At 35.8% G+C, this 18,649-nt stretch overlaps 1 protein-coding gene across 1 annotated transcript in view; it reads right to left on the bottom strand.

Moving 5' to 3' along the window:
* The window catches only part of ARIH1 (ariadne RBR E3 ubiquitin protein ligase 1), a 135,260-nt gene that overhangs the window by 4,757 nt on the left and 111,854 nt on the right, over positions 1-18,649 (bottom strand). The window contains exons 6-12 of the mRNA XM_081129902.1: positions 16,237-16,303; positions 14,660-14,766; positions 12,433-12,475; positions 11,868-11,939; positions 8,974-9,104; positions 5,137-5,194; positions 1,118-1,378 (exon numbers count right to left, since the gene is read on the bottom strand). Coding sequence (XP_080986028.1) covers positions 1,118-1,378; positions 5,137-5,194; positions 8,974-9,104; positions 11,868-11,939; positions 12,433-12,475; positions 14,660-14,766; positions 16,237-16,303 — 739 coding nt within the window. The remainder of the gene's footprint in view (positions 1-1,117; positions 1,379-5,136; positions 5,195-8,973; positions 9,105-11,867; positions 11,940-12,432; positions 12,476-14,659; positions 14,767-16,236; positions 16,304-18,649) is intronic.

Here is an 18,649-nt window from a genome sequence, read left to right as displayed (position 1 = left end):
AAGGGTCCTGGGTTTGATTCCGACCATGGGGACATACCTCCATTGCAGGCTCGATCCCTGGCCCTGGTCAGTGTTTTGGTGGGAGGCAACCAATCGATGTCTCTCTCTCTCTCACATTGATGTTTCTATTTATCTCTCTATCTCTCTCCTCCCACTCCAAAAAGCAATGGAGGGGGAAAAATATATATATCCTCGGGTGGGGATTAAAAAACAATAAAAAAAAAGAAGACAATAAAGACAATTTGTTCTAAGTTAAAAGAACTAAAGATTTACCCATTACCTCTGAAAGAATATCAAGGACAATTTGAAAGGATTTTAAAAAGTTTTCAGGAATCTGCTAGTTCTGAGAATTGTTATTTGCTAAAACTAACAGGGAAACTTGAGGAAGAAACAGAAACCTATTCTTGCTTAGGTCTGGCCGCTCCTACTTCTTTTAAGACAATGCTGTATGAGAGATTAAAATCTTGTTATCTTTTACTACAATGGCTAGTTCTATACATTCATCCACCTAAATTCCCATCTGCTAGTCAGTATTACTGTCTAGTCACCTATCGACACCAATGTTTCTTGCATCAATTTTAAACAAGCATATCTACTTGAAAACCTTTTACTGCTTAAAGCCCCCTTTAGTCATTAAATAACCACCATATTATCTTCTAACACCACATATTAGTTTTGCCTGAAAAAAGGCTTTTATTAAGAACTATGACATACCAGGTGGTATAGAAGCAATATATATGGATTGTCTCACTTAAAGCTTATCTATAACATCCTAGAAAAGTATTATTTCCATTTTAAAACAAATATAGAAGAGGTTAAGCAATCTGCTTCAAGTCAACAGAGCTAACAAGTGATGAAGTCAAGATTCAAGTTCAGGGCTGACTCTAGAGCCTGCACAGTGAATTGCTAGCTGGCTAACACACATCAGTTTGAATGTAGTTTAGGACAAGAAATCTAAATTTTTTGTATTTTCCCAACAAATACTACATTTTATATCCATATTTTCTGAGCAGATAGGAACCTTTAAAACTCTCTCTATATAATCTTATCTATGAAAGACCAAGTAGTCCCTATGACACAGGTGGGCCCTTTCCCCCACCTGTGTAACTATTCCTACCTCAAAGATAATGGACTGGTTATTCTTTTTGAGGTAGAAAGCGAAGACATAAGTGTACATGAGTGTGGCACGACACTGGCAGAGGACATCAACTGCTTTCTTCAGGAACTGCACCTCGATCCAGGACATGTTATGCTGCTGCATCTCTTCCATTTTTTGCTTCACCTGAGCGTACAATTTGTGCTCAAAGCGTAGACTCTGCATGTGGTTCATATAGCGATTGCAGTAGAACAGGTACCTCTGCAGAGCTGCCCTAGATCGCTGGCCCATTAAGAAAAATTAAGGTTATATAATTATGACAAATGTAGTATATATAAACAAAAGCGAACAATCAATTTACTGATGAAAGTATAGGAATTTGGCTAAAATCAGGGACAGACATTTACTGCTAGCTTTGTTATTTAATATTGCTTTGAATGTCCCATAGCTATACTTTCCAATATGGCAGCCAATAAAATGTGGCTACTTACATTAAAATAAAAAATTCAGTTCCTCAGCACTTAATGGCCATACATAGTCAGTGGCTATCAAATCAGACACTGATAATAAAGCACATTTCCATCATTACAGAAAGTTCTACTCTTCTACAGTAAGCAATAAAGTATAAAGCAAGAAGCATCACATTTTTGAAGTAGAAAACAGAGACACAGCCCTGGCCAGGTAGCTCAGTTGGTTAGTGTTGTCCCAATATGCCCAGGTTGTGGGTTCGATCCCTGGTCAGAATCAACCAATGAATGCATAAATAAGTTGAACAACAAATTGATGTTTCTCTCTCTCTTTCTCCCTTCTCCTCTCTAATATCAACTTTAAAATAGATTTAGAAAACAGAGAGGCAACCAGACACCATATTGCTCCTGATATACTGCAATACACAGTTCCACCAGCTAAGAGTTTTATGTCCTTTCCACACCGTGCCTCCCCAAACTGAGACTGATTTCAAGTATCTAGAATTAACCACCAGGTTCAGGAAATACAGGGATAGAAGAACCTATTAAATGACACCAGGGAGCTGCAATCAGCAAAATGCGAATATGGATAATTCTGTAAGACAAAATAACTTAGTCTCTTCAACAAATAAATGGAAAGGAGAGAAAAAAATAAATAAAAAATAAAGGAAGGACTTAAAGATTAGAGGAGACTCAAGAGGTATCAAACCCATTTTGTGGATCTGTGTGGATCTTGATTTAAAGCAACTATTAAAAAAATTTATGCCCAGCTGGCATGGCTCAGCAGTTGAGCATCGACCTGATACAGGAGATCGTGGTTTGATTCCTGGTCAGAGCACACGCCCAGGTTTTGGGCTCGGTCCCCAGTAGGAGGTGCGCAGGAGGCAGCTGATCAATGACTCTCTCATCATTGATGTTTATCTCTCTCTCCCCCTCTCCCTTTCCTCTCTCTGAATTAAGACATATTTGAAAAAATAAAATAAAAAAATAATGAGATAAATGGGGACATATCTGAACATTGGAGAGTTGACGATATTAACAAAGTATTGCTTTCAAACTATATACAGTATAATTTAAAAATAATGTTATAATATATAATAAATATATATATGGCATTGCAGTTAACAGTAAAAATTTTTAAAGATAGATGAAGTATCACCAAAGAAACAATATATCTGGTCTATATTTGTTTTATATTATTTATCACACTGCAAAAATAATTTACATAGCTCTCTCCTACTACAATGTAAATCTCCAGAGGAGCCAGATTTTTAAAAAGTAATCTTATTATGCCTACCTAATATGTAGAAAATGATTAATAAATGCCTGTTAAATGCTACCACTATGAAAGGGTTTCTTACAATATACATATTTCTTTTCTTTTACATCACCCGCTTTTCCTGTCCTCATGCCTTAAAGCCAACTAAGAACACAGACACTACTAGAAAATACTAACTCTGAATCACAAAATTAGCCAATCGCATGATCCAGTATCAAACATCGAAACATTTGAAAAACCTATACAAGCCAGTTACTTCAATAGTCAGATAGGTATCAAAACCAATGCTTATACGTTTGAAAATTATGCCAATTATATCCAATCATTATATTAAAAATACTGTTATATGTTAATAATCTAAAAATTACAGCAATTATATGTAAAAATATGTCTGTGAAAAATAATCTGCTCAGCATTTTATCTCCCTAAAAAGCACTAATATTTTCAAGCCTGTCAAATTCTCAAGATGAAATGGAAAACTTAAATTACCATATTAAAATGTATGATATTAGAGGACTTGATTTAATATGACCAATAATTCTGAAACAGCTTATTAAAATAGGTCTAAAATTCAACATGAAAGAAAACCCGTAAATCAAACACCACAATCTGGATAGAGAAATGTAACCAGTAACATGAAAATAAATACTCTAGAAAACAAACAAAAAAACCTGACTGCTTAGATCAGCTAGGCAAAGACAAATCCAGCTGCTGGCTGTTTTTTAAATAAAGTTAAGTCTGTGTTCTTAAGATACTTTAAGTTTTTATCAGGAAAAAAATCCTTTATTCTTTTTCTATATTCTTCCTGCACTATTCTATTTTGGCACTTGAGAATAATTGGCTTAAGTAAGGATCTCTTTGCCCTTAAGTTTTGCTTTATTGATTCACAATACACTTATTGAAATGTAATAAACTATTCATAAACTAGCAAAAACAACAACAAAAAACAACCAACCAACAAAAAAACCAGCCATATATAGCAGTCCATCAACAGTAATTCCCCACCCCCCCCAACTGATTTTTAGAGAGAAAGGGAGAGGGAGAGACAAACATTAATGTGAGAGCAAAACATCAATTGGCTGCCTCCTGCACACCCCTTATCGGGGATCTAGCCAGCAACCCAGGCATGTGCCTTGATGGAAATTGAACTGGCAACCTTTTGGTGCACGGGATGTGCCCAACCAACTGAGCCACACTGACAAGGACTCAGTAATTTAATTTAAGCAAACAACATCTGTCAGATCTATTTTAACTTGAGTTTCACTAGTTTTGGAGTTCTCTTGGTTTGGTTGTATAGTTGTATAAAAGCGTAAGGGTTTACGGCTGGTTTCATGTTTAAATATATTTAAAGAAAATTATAATGAATATAATCTAAATCTACAATGGAATTTGTGGAAGTCTTTTTCCCTTTAAAAGGGCCACAAATATTGTGAAAATCTGTGTACTACTACTCATCAACAAAATATAATTTTCCAGTCTTAAAAAAAAAAAAGACACAGAACATTCACTTCTAACAGTATAACAAATTAAGAGATTTTATATACACATACACACACACACACACACACACACACACACACACACTCTTCTGTATTTATGGTATTTTTAATTGGAAATAAATTTTAAAAGAATATTTAAAAAGTAAAACAAGAAGCAACAGATCATGTTTTGGATTACATCCTGGTAAGGAAAACCACTTGGAAATATTTTGGGGACAAACTGAGGAATTTCAATAAGGGATGGATGGCATGTAAGGAATTCCAGGAGTCTACACTTATGACAGAATCACAGGCTGAAAGGAACTCAAAGTGTTGTTGAATCAAAATCTACACCTAGTGCTTGAATCCCTCCTATAATAGTGGTTGTGTTCCCCAATTCTGTGACTGGGAATTCCCCACCACCTGAGGCAGTCCATTCCAAAAGAGCTTCTTGATGAACAATGAGGTTTTAAAAAAAAAAAGAATTAAAAATAAGTGAGACTGCATATAAATAAGAGCAGAGCTATTTAACAATTACTGTTCTCTAGTCTCCTTGCTGGGGAGGGAAAACCTTGACACCACGACTACTGAAACCTGGAATGTCTAGATTAAAAGAAAGCAACAAATCTATAAATAGAAATTCTCCTAATATGCATTTTGGATAAGATTCCTTTTCTAAATGTACATAGATTCCCCCAATATTTACTGGAGTATATTTCCATAAATCTTTCAAAATTGAAAACTCCTGCTAATATATTCCCTAATAAACACAATGCACATCCTGTTCAACTGTTACCTCAAAATAAGTGTACTTACCTCCTGTGCGTCTCTTGCTGCCTTTGCGTCATCCTCGTTATAGCGGTTACAGTTGTACCTTAAAGTAAAGTAAGAGGATTCCATAAAGCCATAAATCAATAAAAAGGGAACAGAATTTTAGCCTGGATTGAGACTATCTAGAACCAATATTCTACTTTATACAGATATAGATAAACTAAGGTGTTAAAATACCCAGGGTTTTATAATTATAATGATAGTTACTACACTGAAAGATACTCAGTGTTTTGAATCTAATCCACACCTAGTGCTTGAATCCTCTTTGTAATAGAGTATCAGTCCTCTACCTAGTAATAAGGAAATTCCCTATGTCCTGAGGTAGTCCATTCCAAATCAGCTCACCTATAATCGTTAGAAAACACTGTCATTCTAGAACTTCTATTTACTGACTTAAGTTTGAACTTCTAACTCAATTTCTGAAGAAAGAGATCATCTCATCTCCTAGGCTGACTATTATTTAGGTCAAATATTCCCAATTTTTCCAGAGTTACTCACCTCCTAATCTTCTCTTTTATAGACCAATGAACCAACAGTTGACGGAACACTACATAATAGACGCTGTGCTATATGTGCTCTCTATGCTATTACAGTTTAAAGAGTCACTGAAAATGGAATGGTAAACAAGGTGAGGAGCTGGGGGAAACCCACCCAGAGAAGTCAGCTCAGAGTAGCAACGGAAAGACTGGCACTTCCCTCATCCTGCTTACTCTCTACCTCTTCTTTTATGGGAGCTTAATTATGGAAACAGCTCGTATTTATTGAGTGCTTACTATATATAATACACTTACTACAAACTTTAAATGTACTATCACATTTAATTCCTGCAACCATCTTATGAAATGTTTGTTGTTATTATCCTCATTGAACAGACGAAGAACTAGGTTTTGAGAAGGTAAGTAACATTCAAGGTTGCAAAACTAGTTTCAGAGCTGGGAATAAAACTCATGCATTGTCTGCCAACTGAGGCCCATGCTCTTAACCAGTGAATACACTGTTCACATGCTATTGTCGTGACTCCAGAATCTTTTAACAGTGATCTTTGTAAAACTAAAGAAAATCTTGTTAAACTGGATAACTGTTCCAGCTTGCCAAGTTCTCCAGGATTTTAATGCTCTATATATTCAGCATCTCTCTTTGTGTATGTAAGGTTAATTTTAAGAATGTCATCAACAAAACTGATCAGAAAAGTAGTATAATTTATGTAGAGGAAAACACACACACACACACACACACACACACACACACACACACACACACACACACACACACACACACGAGGACGAAGCCTTTCAGCAAACCAATAAAGCATTCCATTAGGCTTAGAAAGACACAAATCCAGTATCTGTACTCCAAGAAATCATTCAATTAATCCCAAATATCCCTCCTTCTCTGTATTAAGCCACAAACTTTGCAGTTTACAATGAAGTATCTTGCTGAGATCTATAAAACATTCCCTGCCCTAGCTGGCTTAGCTCAGTGGTTAGAGCGTCAGTCCGTAGACTGAAGGGTCCTGGGTTTGATTCTGGCCAAGGGCATACACCTCGGTTGCAGGCTCCATCCCCAGTCCGGGTCAGGGTGTGTGCTGGATGGAGCCAACCAATGTGTGTCTCTCTCACATCAATGTTTCTCTCTCTCTCTCCCCCCACCCACTCTCTCTGAAAAAGCAATGCAAAAAATATCCTCGAGTGAGGATTAAAAACAAAACAAGAACAAAAACAAAACAACATTCCCTAATCCATCATCCTAATAATACCATTGGATTCTGGGATTTAACAGAAGGGAAAAATTAAGTTATATGGCTCATATGTAGTTTATAGAATCACAAAATTTGGAAATTTGGAATTACATTTTATCTGCTTCCAGTCTTTGCTTCCTATTTTCCAAAATTACTCAAAAATGACTCACTGAGCTCATCTTCAAGTTTTTAAAATATCCCAGACCACAATTCACCTAAATCAGGAGATTTATTAATCTCCCCCCAGCTTGGGTTATAACCTTCTCTTACCAATAACTACTCAATTTACCCCAAAGATCACCTCTCCTTGTCCTCTACTGGTCAAATATTAACACCTCCTCTTATCTGATAGCCCCTAAAATTTTTCTTTCATTTTTGAAAAGATATTTATAAGCCTCAATTAATTCTGGGCTTTACTCTGCCAAGATTATTAAGGACTTTAAAGTAGAAAAGCAAACAGGATTCATTTATACTTCTAACTCAGAAAACTGATGGTACTACTTGAATACTATTTTGAGGCTTCTGAGGCATTTTCAGATTTAAACAAAGCAGAGTATGAATCATTTGCAGTCCTAGCCATGAGTAAAGGAAAGACACAGGCAACTTTTCTGATACTACTGATCCAGGCCCTTCTTTATTCTTCTGTATCCACAATTTGTTTTGTACCTTTCTTAGTTTTCAATACAGCTCATTTCAAATTTACGTTGTGATCAGAGCTTACCTTACACACAGAAATATATCTCTTTAATAACTCTTCTTCCATATTCCCTCTCCCCTTCACTAGGCTTATTTAAATATATTAGAGTGAATTTAATTTCTGAACATTCTAATCCTCGTTTGCCTTCTTAAAATCCAGAGTACATGTCTGGCAAAAACCCAAACATCCTTTCTTGGCTCTGACAGTGGCAAAATCACTTTCTTTACTTCCAATTAGATTTTACCTGGCTCAGAATTAATTTCGGACAAGTAATCCCTCATACTATTCCTCTAACTAATGAAACTAATGAAAGTTCCAACAAAACTAATAGGGAAGACTTACCATTGTCTTCAGTTCAGATCCTCATCTTGTCTTGAACCTACAATTTATTCCCCTCCCATCTACTCTATACAAAGCAGCCACAATCATGAGACAATATATGAAAGAACATAACAGGAACCTTCTCATCTAAATTATAGATCCGATCATGTCACACCCTTAAAATCCTCCTGATACTGTTCAAACTATTTTAGGTCCCAGTTTATGTTCTTTTCCTTTTCCCCACAAACTGAAAGGCCAATAGGGGACAGGCAGGTAACTCAAATCAGTGAAACAGGTCATTTGCATATTATAACACTCAGAAATAGTTTCACTCTTACCAAGAGATACGCTAGCTCCCATTTTTCTCAAAATTCAAGGCATCCTCAGTCTAACTTGCATTTTTCCAAATGAATAAGAAATATGCATGGAGCAAAGGTATATATTTCAACTAAATGTGCCATCATGATATATGCAAATGCCATTAAACTTCAGTCTTGGGGAAACATAAACTGAAAAGGAAAGGCTAGTAATCAATTCCAGATGATTGCTGCCAAGCAGAAATGCAGGCCTGTTCCAATGTTTCCAAGAGAAGCTAAAAATCTGAACTGCACTGGGCAATTTTCCAATTTTCAAAGTTTGGAACAAACTTTTTGTGTAATGGTGGGCAGGGTAAGTAAAATACAACTGCATGCTGGGTTTTGCCAGTAGTCCTTTAGTTTTCAATTACTGCCTAGAAAGACACATATTAGACAATGCAACTCTTCTCTGAACAAGTCATGCACATTCACATCATTTTACCTTTGTTCATGCTGCTCCTTTTGCCCTGAATGTTTCTCTAACACTACTTCAACCAATGAACTCTTAGTCCTTAAAATTTATCTCAGTTACCTCCTCTGTGAAATATGCCTAACTAATCCCTCTCTCAGGGTATCTTGCATATATTTCTAAACTAATTACACACTGTATTCATTTAGCCAGCTCCATGAAGTAGAAACCTTATTTATAATATGCAGCATATATCACATACTTATGTGAACATATTTTCCCCTTCATTTCCCCAACCTACCAGGCAGATCCATGTGGTTCCCAAGGGCCAAGACACACCCAGCAAAACTCTGCTTTACAGTTCTGGTTACGACAGACCATGTGATTACAACCGCCATCCTTTTCAATTGTGACATGGCATTTGGGACATTCCTATGAAGAGAAACTATAAAGTTGGTGTCAATGCTACACTAGGTTGTATTACTAGTACTGAGGAGAAGCCAGCTCTACAATTGGTTTCTTTTTAAATACCACATTTACTGTGATTAATACATTGTAAAAGCACTTAGAACAGCATGCAACAACAATTAATAAGCACTACTGAAAATGAGCTGTTATCATTATTACTGGCTTTTAAGATGAATAACAATTTAAGGGTTTGTTTTAGTGGGGTTGGAGGACAAAATATTTTTTAAATACTTTTAGCCACAGATGTGGTAATAATAGTTTTATGGGAGGTAAAACAGTTTGTTCATGTAAATATAATTATCTCTCTAGTGTCATCTAAAAATAATTACTGAGTACTTCCTCTGTCTCACATTGTTTCAGTGTTTCATATGCATTAATTTATAATCCTTAAAGTAGTGCTATTCTTATTTTCATTTTTCAGATGAATTAAACCAAGGGAGAGAAAATAAACAAACTAGTCCAAGATCATACAGGTAGCAAATGGTAGAGTAAGAATTCAAACTCAAGCAATATGGCCTCAAGAGTCAGGCAAATAGAATTGGTAAATCCTTTTTGTGGCTACCGAGTTTCCCAACTTCTTTCTGCCAAATACCCTTGTTTTAAATTCTCATTGTGGTCCATTCACACTGTGCTACAGAGATGATGATTTTTGCCCCCAGTCTGTATCATTTTCTTCGTTGCTACTGAGCCAAGGTTATTACCCTGCAGGCCTATTGTTTTTCTCTCTTGAAAAATCAGAAAAATCAAACATACTCATTATTTAAAAGAAAATAATAAAATATAAAGCTTATATTTTTGCTGTATTTGTGTTTGATGTTTGTAACTACCACAAGGGGGAAGTAGTATCCATAATATTATTTGTACAATTTAGCCTTGTGAAACAGACTACACTGCCCATAAACTACAGTAATTTGAAAAACATGGCAATTTGGTAACTTTAAAATATGGCAAATTTTAAATGAATTTTTTGAAATCACACACATAAGAAATTTTACATTTTCTCAAAGAAACAAATTCCAGGCCTAAAATATGTTTCACTCTACATTTCTTGTATATAATTAACCAAATAGTATTAAGCTCTCAATATGTTAGGATACTATCAGCAATCTGCAAATCTGTTTCAAGCGCTGATAACAATAAAAGTTTCTGAAACTTCTCAAGAGAAAAACTCTTTAGCTTCACCCCAAAACTATCAAGTAGGTAACTTTCTTATCACAAATTGCCATTCTTCCTCAATAATTTACTTTCTAAACAAAGTCAAACATATTCGAGCCTATATTCCCTACTTAAACATCTTGGGGGTTTAGAGTATTTGTAATTTCTTTAGACTACAGAAAGTGGGTGAGAGAGTAATCAAACTATTTAGTGAAAATATAGCTACCCTATTCTAAATACTAGTTTTACAGAGCAAATTGGATTCTGGGGCCTTAACGAACATAGGAAATTTTTTAAAATAACAGAAGTAACCATATTTCCTGACATTACAGCAAGGTTTTCATGAGTGACAAGACAGACTTATGTTTATCATGATGGTTTTAGAGAGCACAAAAATATTTCAACCATATAGTCCTCAAAGATGTGGGCACTGTACCATGTGAAAAGACTCAGTTTCACTGCTAATGCTTTATGGGAGACAGAAATAAATATATATTTTTTAATCATTTTGGGTAGAGCAGGATACTAATGGTATAAAATCATGTGTTAGCCTTCATTATTTAAGCACCCCTTATTACTATCTTATGATTGAGTGATGGAACTGTGCAAAGCTATAACTAACACAAGTTAAACAACTCAGTATTTATTTAAAGCATCATCTTACATGTTAAAGGCAATACTAAAAATGAATAGCTCACTAATAACCCTATCATTCATAGCCCAAGTCACTTCCTATTTGGATGGGATATAAGACTGAATTAAATAAAAACTAGATATTTATATAATTTTCTATTCAGAGATTGGTTGATACACAGTTGGGATTCAAATGCTTGCTTACTACTTAGTGATAGAAAATAAGGGTGTTCAAGATTAAAGTACTGTCATTTGAAAGATTTTTATCTAGTGTTCAAGAAGTGGTTCAGGGTCATAAAGAGACTGAATCTTAAAACTAGTATATTCTGAGCAATGCACTTCAAAAAATAAAACACACACACACAAAATCAAGGGATACCCATATTACCCCCAAACTTGTATTTTCTCAAGTCAAGTCTCATAATATCATATTATAGAAGTTTAACATGTTAAAGACATTTTATATATTAAAAAGTTACAGTCAAATTACTCTGATTGAATGCTGTTATAAAAATGATCCCTTAAAAGTTAAACCCTGGGGAAAGGCAGGAATACAAATTAGCCTAACAAAACCAAGTTAGGTGGAGTAAACTCAACATTTGTATACTAAAAGGAAGCCAAGAACTATATGAAAAGGCATTATAGCAAATGTCAGGGTAGGGAAAATTATCAGCCTTTTCTTCCATAGGAAACTCATGCTTTTCCAATAAAAGAAAATTTCTAAAGTAGAGTATGGTCCATATTACAGTATAGAACTCAATAAAATAAAACTCAAAAAGTAAAATAAAGAAAAATTATTAATAGACAGTCATTTTGGATAAAACAAAAACAAACCTTAATCGAGAAAAGGTAAAACAGGGCCCTTAACCAGGTAAACTTACTGGGTTTTTTTGCTAATGCTGCCTCATTACCACAAGTTTACTGAAGGAAAATACCAACCTTTGTGTTGGCTGCAATCCAATTAGAGGTTTCACTGTCATCATCACACTTTTTAATCCATTTCTTCAACCACTGTTTGGGGAAAAAAAAAAACAACTGTTAGGGTACAACAAAAGACTTAATAATAAGGATAGTAAATTATTTCAACACTTAAATTTAATCAAACTTAAATATAAAAGCCAAAGGACAAGATTATCACTGGGTTTACTTCCTTTTAAATCAAGGAAATCCTGTAGTTCTCATATCAAGTATATACAAAAATAAACCAAAGGAGGACTTTCTCTGGCTTGATTAGAATGCCTGCTCCAAGGTGGCTTCTCCTTAGCCAAATACAAAGCCTCCTGAGGAAGGCGCCTTAACTATAATTATCCTGATAATATCAGGAGCTGGCTTATTCCTAAGGGATGTTCTGAATACTTGTAATGATCATCTGAAATAAAAAGGGCAAAATAAAATCTTTTATCTATTGATGGGTAAATAACAAAATTGTCGGCTGTAGTTTTCAGTCAACAAATCTTAGAGGTGCTGTATATTAATTAAAAATGAAAATGCCAGACAAACTTACCTTACATTTAACAGGATCATGCCAATTTTCTCCACAGTTAAAGCTGTTAAGTGACAGAAGAGTTAAAAGAATTAAGTCCCACCTACTGTAAGTATGTAAACAAACAAACCACTTCCATGCTTTACAGTTCTTCAGTATTTTCACCAGTGATTGGCAAATACAAAGGCAGGAACCATGTCTACTTTATTCTACAGCAAAATTATTTAGAATTTAGTATTAGGGTCAGCATGTATTGGCTGTGTGTGAATGAAGTATGACCATAAGCACGAAGACATGTTTAGATGACCATTCCATAACAAATGACTATCTAAACAGCTATGAAACTGTTAAAACAACAACAAAAAATCAGTTTAGTTAGATCTATATTTTTCTGACAGTTTTTAAGATGGCTCCTTGCTACAATCATTCTCTGAAGCCAAACTAAAATCATTTTCACAAATTTCAACTTAAATTTCAATGATGCTTCATTAGCATATACTGTCTTTTACTTAACACCTCAAATAAAGAAAGAAATCTGACACTGTAGGGTAATATATAATTTAGTACTGATGCACACGTGGGAAGCAAACAGGCCACATATCTGCATGATCCAAATGAGCATCAGTCCAGCAGAGATAAATTGTAGCAAACAAGGTGTAAAACAAGAGTGTGACTAAATATTCTCTAAGAATATAGTAATTGCTAATGACTTTCTGTTTTCTAGGCAAATGGTAGTATATACATTTGTGAAAAAAGTATAAATTAAGAATAAACACAAAATGCCTGGCCAGCGTGGCTCAGAGGTTGAGCACTGACCTATAATCTGGGAGATCGAGGTTTGATTCCCGGTCAGGGCACATGCCCAGGCTGTGGGCTCGATCCCCAGCAGGGAGCTTGCAGGAGGCAGCCGATCAATGACTCTCATCATTGATGTTTCTCTCTGTCTCCCTCTCCCTTCCTCTCTCTGAAATCAATAAAAATATATATTTTTTTAAAAAGAATAAACAAAAATTTTATGAAAATGTAATCATGGAATGGCTAAGTTAGCTAATCAAGTAATTTAGGAATGCCAAAAATCCTTTGCAAATGAGAGGAACAAAGTGCTATTCATTTAAATGAAGTCAAGATAATGGTTACTTCTGGAAAAGATGAGGAATGGGATGGAGAAGGAAACCAAGGGGGTTCAAACATGTCCCCCTTAATAAAAACAAAATACTGATTTTGATTAAGCTGGGTTGTAGTTACTTAATAAGTATTCATTGCTGTCATTTTGTATATTTAGTTGGTATTCAAGGTATTTCGTACTAAAAATATATTTGAAAGTAGGTATGGAATCAGAATCTACCCTGTCTACCTGATAAACTATAAACAATAATGTATATTTAATAATTACCAAAACAACATGTATTTTACACATATTTAATGTCTGTAAGTTTACCTGCCCTTTTTGGAAATATTTAATATTAATGATGTGTAAGTCTAATTCTGTTGGTGTTAAAAAAAAAAAGGTATGCAATACCAATAAAGTGTCTAAGGACTACCTCTAGAGCCCCTTGGATTGATTGGCTTCTCATTCCTAAAAGATCAACAAAGGAATGGAAGATCATCTTAGTTCTTTAATATGTGGTATTATTGGAAGTTTCCTGGTAAGCTGAGTCTAGAACTCAAAGACTGAAGGGTATGCAAGAGAACTCCAAGAACCCAGGTTACCAGAGGGGCCACAGGAAAACTCAGTTAAAAAAGCACATCTAATCAACCATGTTTTACCTTTCCAAATTTACCTGAACATTTTCTTCTTAGGAGTAATTAAACTTGTAAGAGCAAAGGAAATTCTAAAAAAGCCCTAACTGTGTATTTTATTCCTAAGAGATAACTTGAAAACAGAGCAAGAGCCATAAAGGAACCAAACATAATTTGACAAAATAAGCAGTCAATCAGAAATGAGAGTAATTGAATTCTTGTCCCAGATCTGTAAGTTTGCTCCCATTTAACTTCCACTAGAACACACAAGAAAATGTGATAGCTGCACTTTTCCCCATAAGAAAATATATCTGAAATTTAGGGTGACAAGGAAAGAGGAATGCGACTTTTTAACTCTAATTGTTATTTAAAAGAAATACAGACTATTTTAAACCAGTATCACCTCCCTTCCTCCCTACCTGAGGTAAAATATTTTTTTCTATTTTACTACTAAGAATAAATAGAAAAGCTATGTGCACTATTTCAATTTAAGAAATCACTTGCTTACCAAAACTGGCGCCCACATTTGCAGCGAACAGGCTTAGCATCAGGATATTGGACTTTAACAACATGGTGGCAATCTGGGGCAGGACACCACTTTAACAGTCGATTGCACTGAAATACAAGTTAGAAAATAAAAAATGACAAATTAAATCACTATTCAAGATTTCCTAGCACACCAAGCAATTATTTATATTGCTTCCCTAGTATAAGGGGCAAAGAGGGGGTTGGTGAGACAAGCATATAAAAACCTGCCACCAATACTCAGTCCTTTACAGCAGTGCCTTTTGGATGCAGTTTTTCCTTCTCTTTTCTTTACTTACTAGATTACCAGTTTATTATAAAAGTATACAACTTAGTAAGGAAAGAGCGAAGAAATAAAATGGAGTCACTATAGTCAAGCTGCTATATTCCTAAAATCAAGTAGACTGAGGCATTAGGAAATCATGCATTGTTTTTCTAAGATTATAGATCCCCTTAAGAGCTGGTTTTATAAAATATATTACGTACTTCTTGTTCTCTTTTCAAAATACCAGAGAAACTCTAAAATAATTACCTATTATGGGACCATTAACAAGTATCAATTTCTTTATGGTTCTATTTCAGGGCAACTTTGAAAGATGCAGGAAAACAATATATTCTCCAACTCAGGAATGGGGTTTAGATGACAAAGAATAGTTTGAAACAAGCAAAGAGATATACATGTAATTTCTCCATTTGACCATTAAAAACCCTTCTAAGAACAAAAGGAAACAGAACTTCTGGAGCATTTTTTGTTATGGAATAAAGCATGGCAAAACACTCTGACCAGAATTGAAGTTTATCGACCATTTCAACAAACAAACTACTATGCCTAAAATATGCTGTTTTCTAGAAGATCTGACCTTCAGTTTAATCACTAATAGAAATAAAAATTACTACAAAGTAATGTAACTCTAGAAAAAGTTAAAACATCAAGTTACACTGATGCTCCTATACTGGAGCTGGCAAACTTCTTCCATAAAGATCCAAAAAGTGAAGATTTTTGGCTTTATGGGACATAATGTCCTCTCCCACAACTATTCAAACTCTGCCACTGTAGCACAAAAGCAGTATAGAACAAATGAGTATGGTCAAATATGTCTTTATTTAAAAAAACAGGCATGCTCTAGTTTGCAGACCTCTGTTCTGATAAAAGAAAGACATTGATAAAAACATATAACTACAGGATTATTTATTAACAAAGTTTATTGGTAATGGAAGCTAAAACAAGCAGAGTTAGAATACCAAACGTGATTAAACATGACATCATTAATTCTCTGCTACAATTCTCTGCTAGGGATTAAGAAGTATAAAGGAAGAATACTATAAAAATAATTTTATTATCAAAGCTCAAAATGTATGAAGAGACATCTATTTACTGATTTGTCACATTTCTTTGAGAATAAAGGTGTTTTGGTATGCTTCATACAAAAGTCTATAACTCATGTTATCGTAAAGGTGTCTCTTATTGTCCAGAGTACTTTTATATAAAAAATTAATACTTCTATTATAAAAAAGAATTCCTCTTATTAAAAAAGGGAAAACTTAAGAGAAATCACTTACCTCTACAAAGCTATTTGTTATTAAATGCTGATACTTTAATTTAACTTTTGAATCTGTGATGAGGCGCCTGAAAGCAAGAATAAAAATAGTTTATTGGGGAGTTTCAGCCAAGAGTATTTTCTGCATTTATAAAATAAAATTTCAATGCTAATGCTATAAAACTTCCCTAAATAGAAAATACTAAAATGCACATAGATTATCAACAAATGTAACTGGAGTAATCAAAACAATAATTTCAAAGTTCCTAGTTTTATTTTGGTAGACTTTCCCCCCATATTTCTTGTACTCTAAATATTCTATTTTTACCCAGTTTGTATTATGATCTAATGGCTTACCAACTACTGCCAAATTTAGGCCCCTTTCAGAGTCTTCTAACTATGATATCTTACCCAGTTTGTATTATGATCTAATGGCTTACCAACTACTGCCAAATTTAGGCCCCTTTCAGAGTCTTCTGACTATGATATCAATGAGAAGATAATTTCTCATTGATCTTCCATCAGACTCCCTCCCCCAAATCAGTGTGTGAAATAAGAGATTTTGAGAGGAATGTTAAGAAATGGATCCAGGCTGTGCTATATATAGTTTTGAGGGCTTCCTTCTTCTTAGATCTCTTGGTAATTTACCAGAAAAACTTACTGATAGCAACCTGGCTTCTCTTGTCCACTTTGAATACTATAATTCATAACTATTTCTAAAAAACACAGGAACCTATCAAAATGAAAGATCCTGAAGCTTAGGTTTCATTAGTTTTAATGGTAAAAACTCCTGCAAGTACATTATTAAAAAATGGTGTTGCTGCGTCCCTGCAGAGCTGACTGCTCAGCAAACATGCTGCTGAATCCTGACCCTGCACAGTGACCCAGAGGCCCACCACCCAGGCGCACACAGAAATGCATTTTAAAGAAATTAAACAAGGGATTCCAAGATGGTGGTGAATGAAGTGGAAGCTACACAGACATTCTCCCAGGAACAAACTGGAATTACAACTAAAATATAGAAAAATCATCCTGAATAACCAACTGAAGACTTGCTGCAGAGAACCCTTATAAATAAGGAATGCAAAGAGGAGGCCACAATGAGACTGGTAGGAAGAGCAGCAGTGCAAGAGGGCTGGCTGGGCTCCCATGGGGAGCAGCTGAAGTTCTGGAGGGATATCTCAGCTGTGAGGTGTTCCCCCTGAGAACTTTGGGGTTTAAACCCCAAACTGGGCTCCCCAGAACAGAGTAACAGAACTGGGAATGGTGCCCACATAACACCTGACTGTGAAAAGCACTGCAGGTTCTGTCCAGCAGGGAGAGATGGTTAGAAAGGCAGGCAACCCCTTAAAGGGCCAACACACTAAATTTCATTTGCAGCCACTTATGTGGGCTCTGGCAGAGGGAGGGGCAGAGAGGACAAGAGCTGCATGAGGAGAGTCTGAGGTTGGTGGCTCTGGAGGGAGAGCTGAGAGGACAGCTGATGGGATCCCCTATGTTGAATAATTTCCCCATGGTGTAGCAGCTATCTTTCTCAGGCAGAGTTTTCCCATCAATGAAGCTTTAGCCTGGGGGGGGGGGGGGGGCGGGCAATGGCCCCACCCACTGGGGTTTACACCCTGCTGAGGTATACTGCCTGAAACTCACTAAGTCACTGAGACTAACAATCAGCCTACAGGCACAGGCAGATCTCAGGGTGCTTTGAGTCTTTGCCTGACCTCTTTCTGGGTCCAGGACTAGGAAGAGCAGACTGTGGTGTGCATCTCAGTCCTTTCTACAAGCACCCAGCCCCAGGAGAGGGAGTCACAAGCTATGGATGGCTGATAGCAAAGGGTACTCAAGGCCAGTCACAAAGACCATCTGATATTAGTCTGCACCAGAGACCCTCTGAAGAGGTCCAAAACCAATAAACTCAGTGGCCAGTTTCAGACGACAGAGCAGGATCCAATAAGTTTCACAAACAGTATATCCACAGGGCAATGTTGGCAGGCTCCAAACCCTGCTGAGGTAAATATAATTTCCTGTAATAATCACCTGCAGAGCAGCCTGCACCCTGTGTTGGGGTTGAGCTTCACTGTCAGCAAGCCTGAGGGGTGAGCCCATGCACGAATTAGCCAATAGTAATCAGGACTCAATTACAATGGGAGGGCCCACACAATGTGCAAGAGAGACATTATTAGAGAATCCAGATCTGGTGATCAGGGAGACTGCAACACTGTGTCCCACAGGTCACCTACTACATAAGGCCACCCTACCAAAACTGGGAGTCATAGAAGATCAACTTAATACATAGAAACAAATTCAAACAGAGAGCCAAAATGGGGAGACAAAGAAACAAGCCCCAAATGAAAGAACAAGAAAATTCTCCAGAGGAAGAGCTAAATGAAATGGAGATAAGCAATTTATCAGATACAGAATTCGGAGTAATGATTATG

This window comes from Miniopterus schreibersii (assembly GCF_964146895.1).
Source record: "Miniopterus schreibersii genome assembly, chromosome: 1".
Classification (NCBI taxonomy): Eukaryota; Metazoa; Chordata; class Mammalia; order Chiroptera; family Miniopteridae; genus Miniopterus; species Miniopterus schreibersii.
The sequence above is the reverse complement of the archived record's forward strand: the minus strand, read 5'-3'. Positions and strand labels throughout refer to the sequence as shown.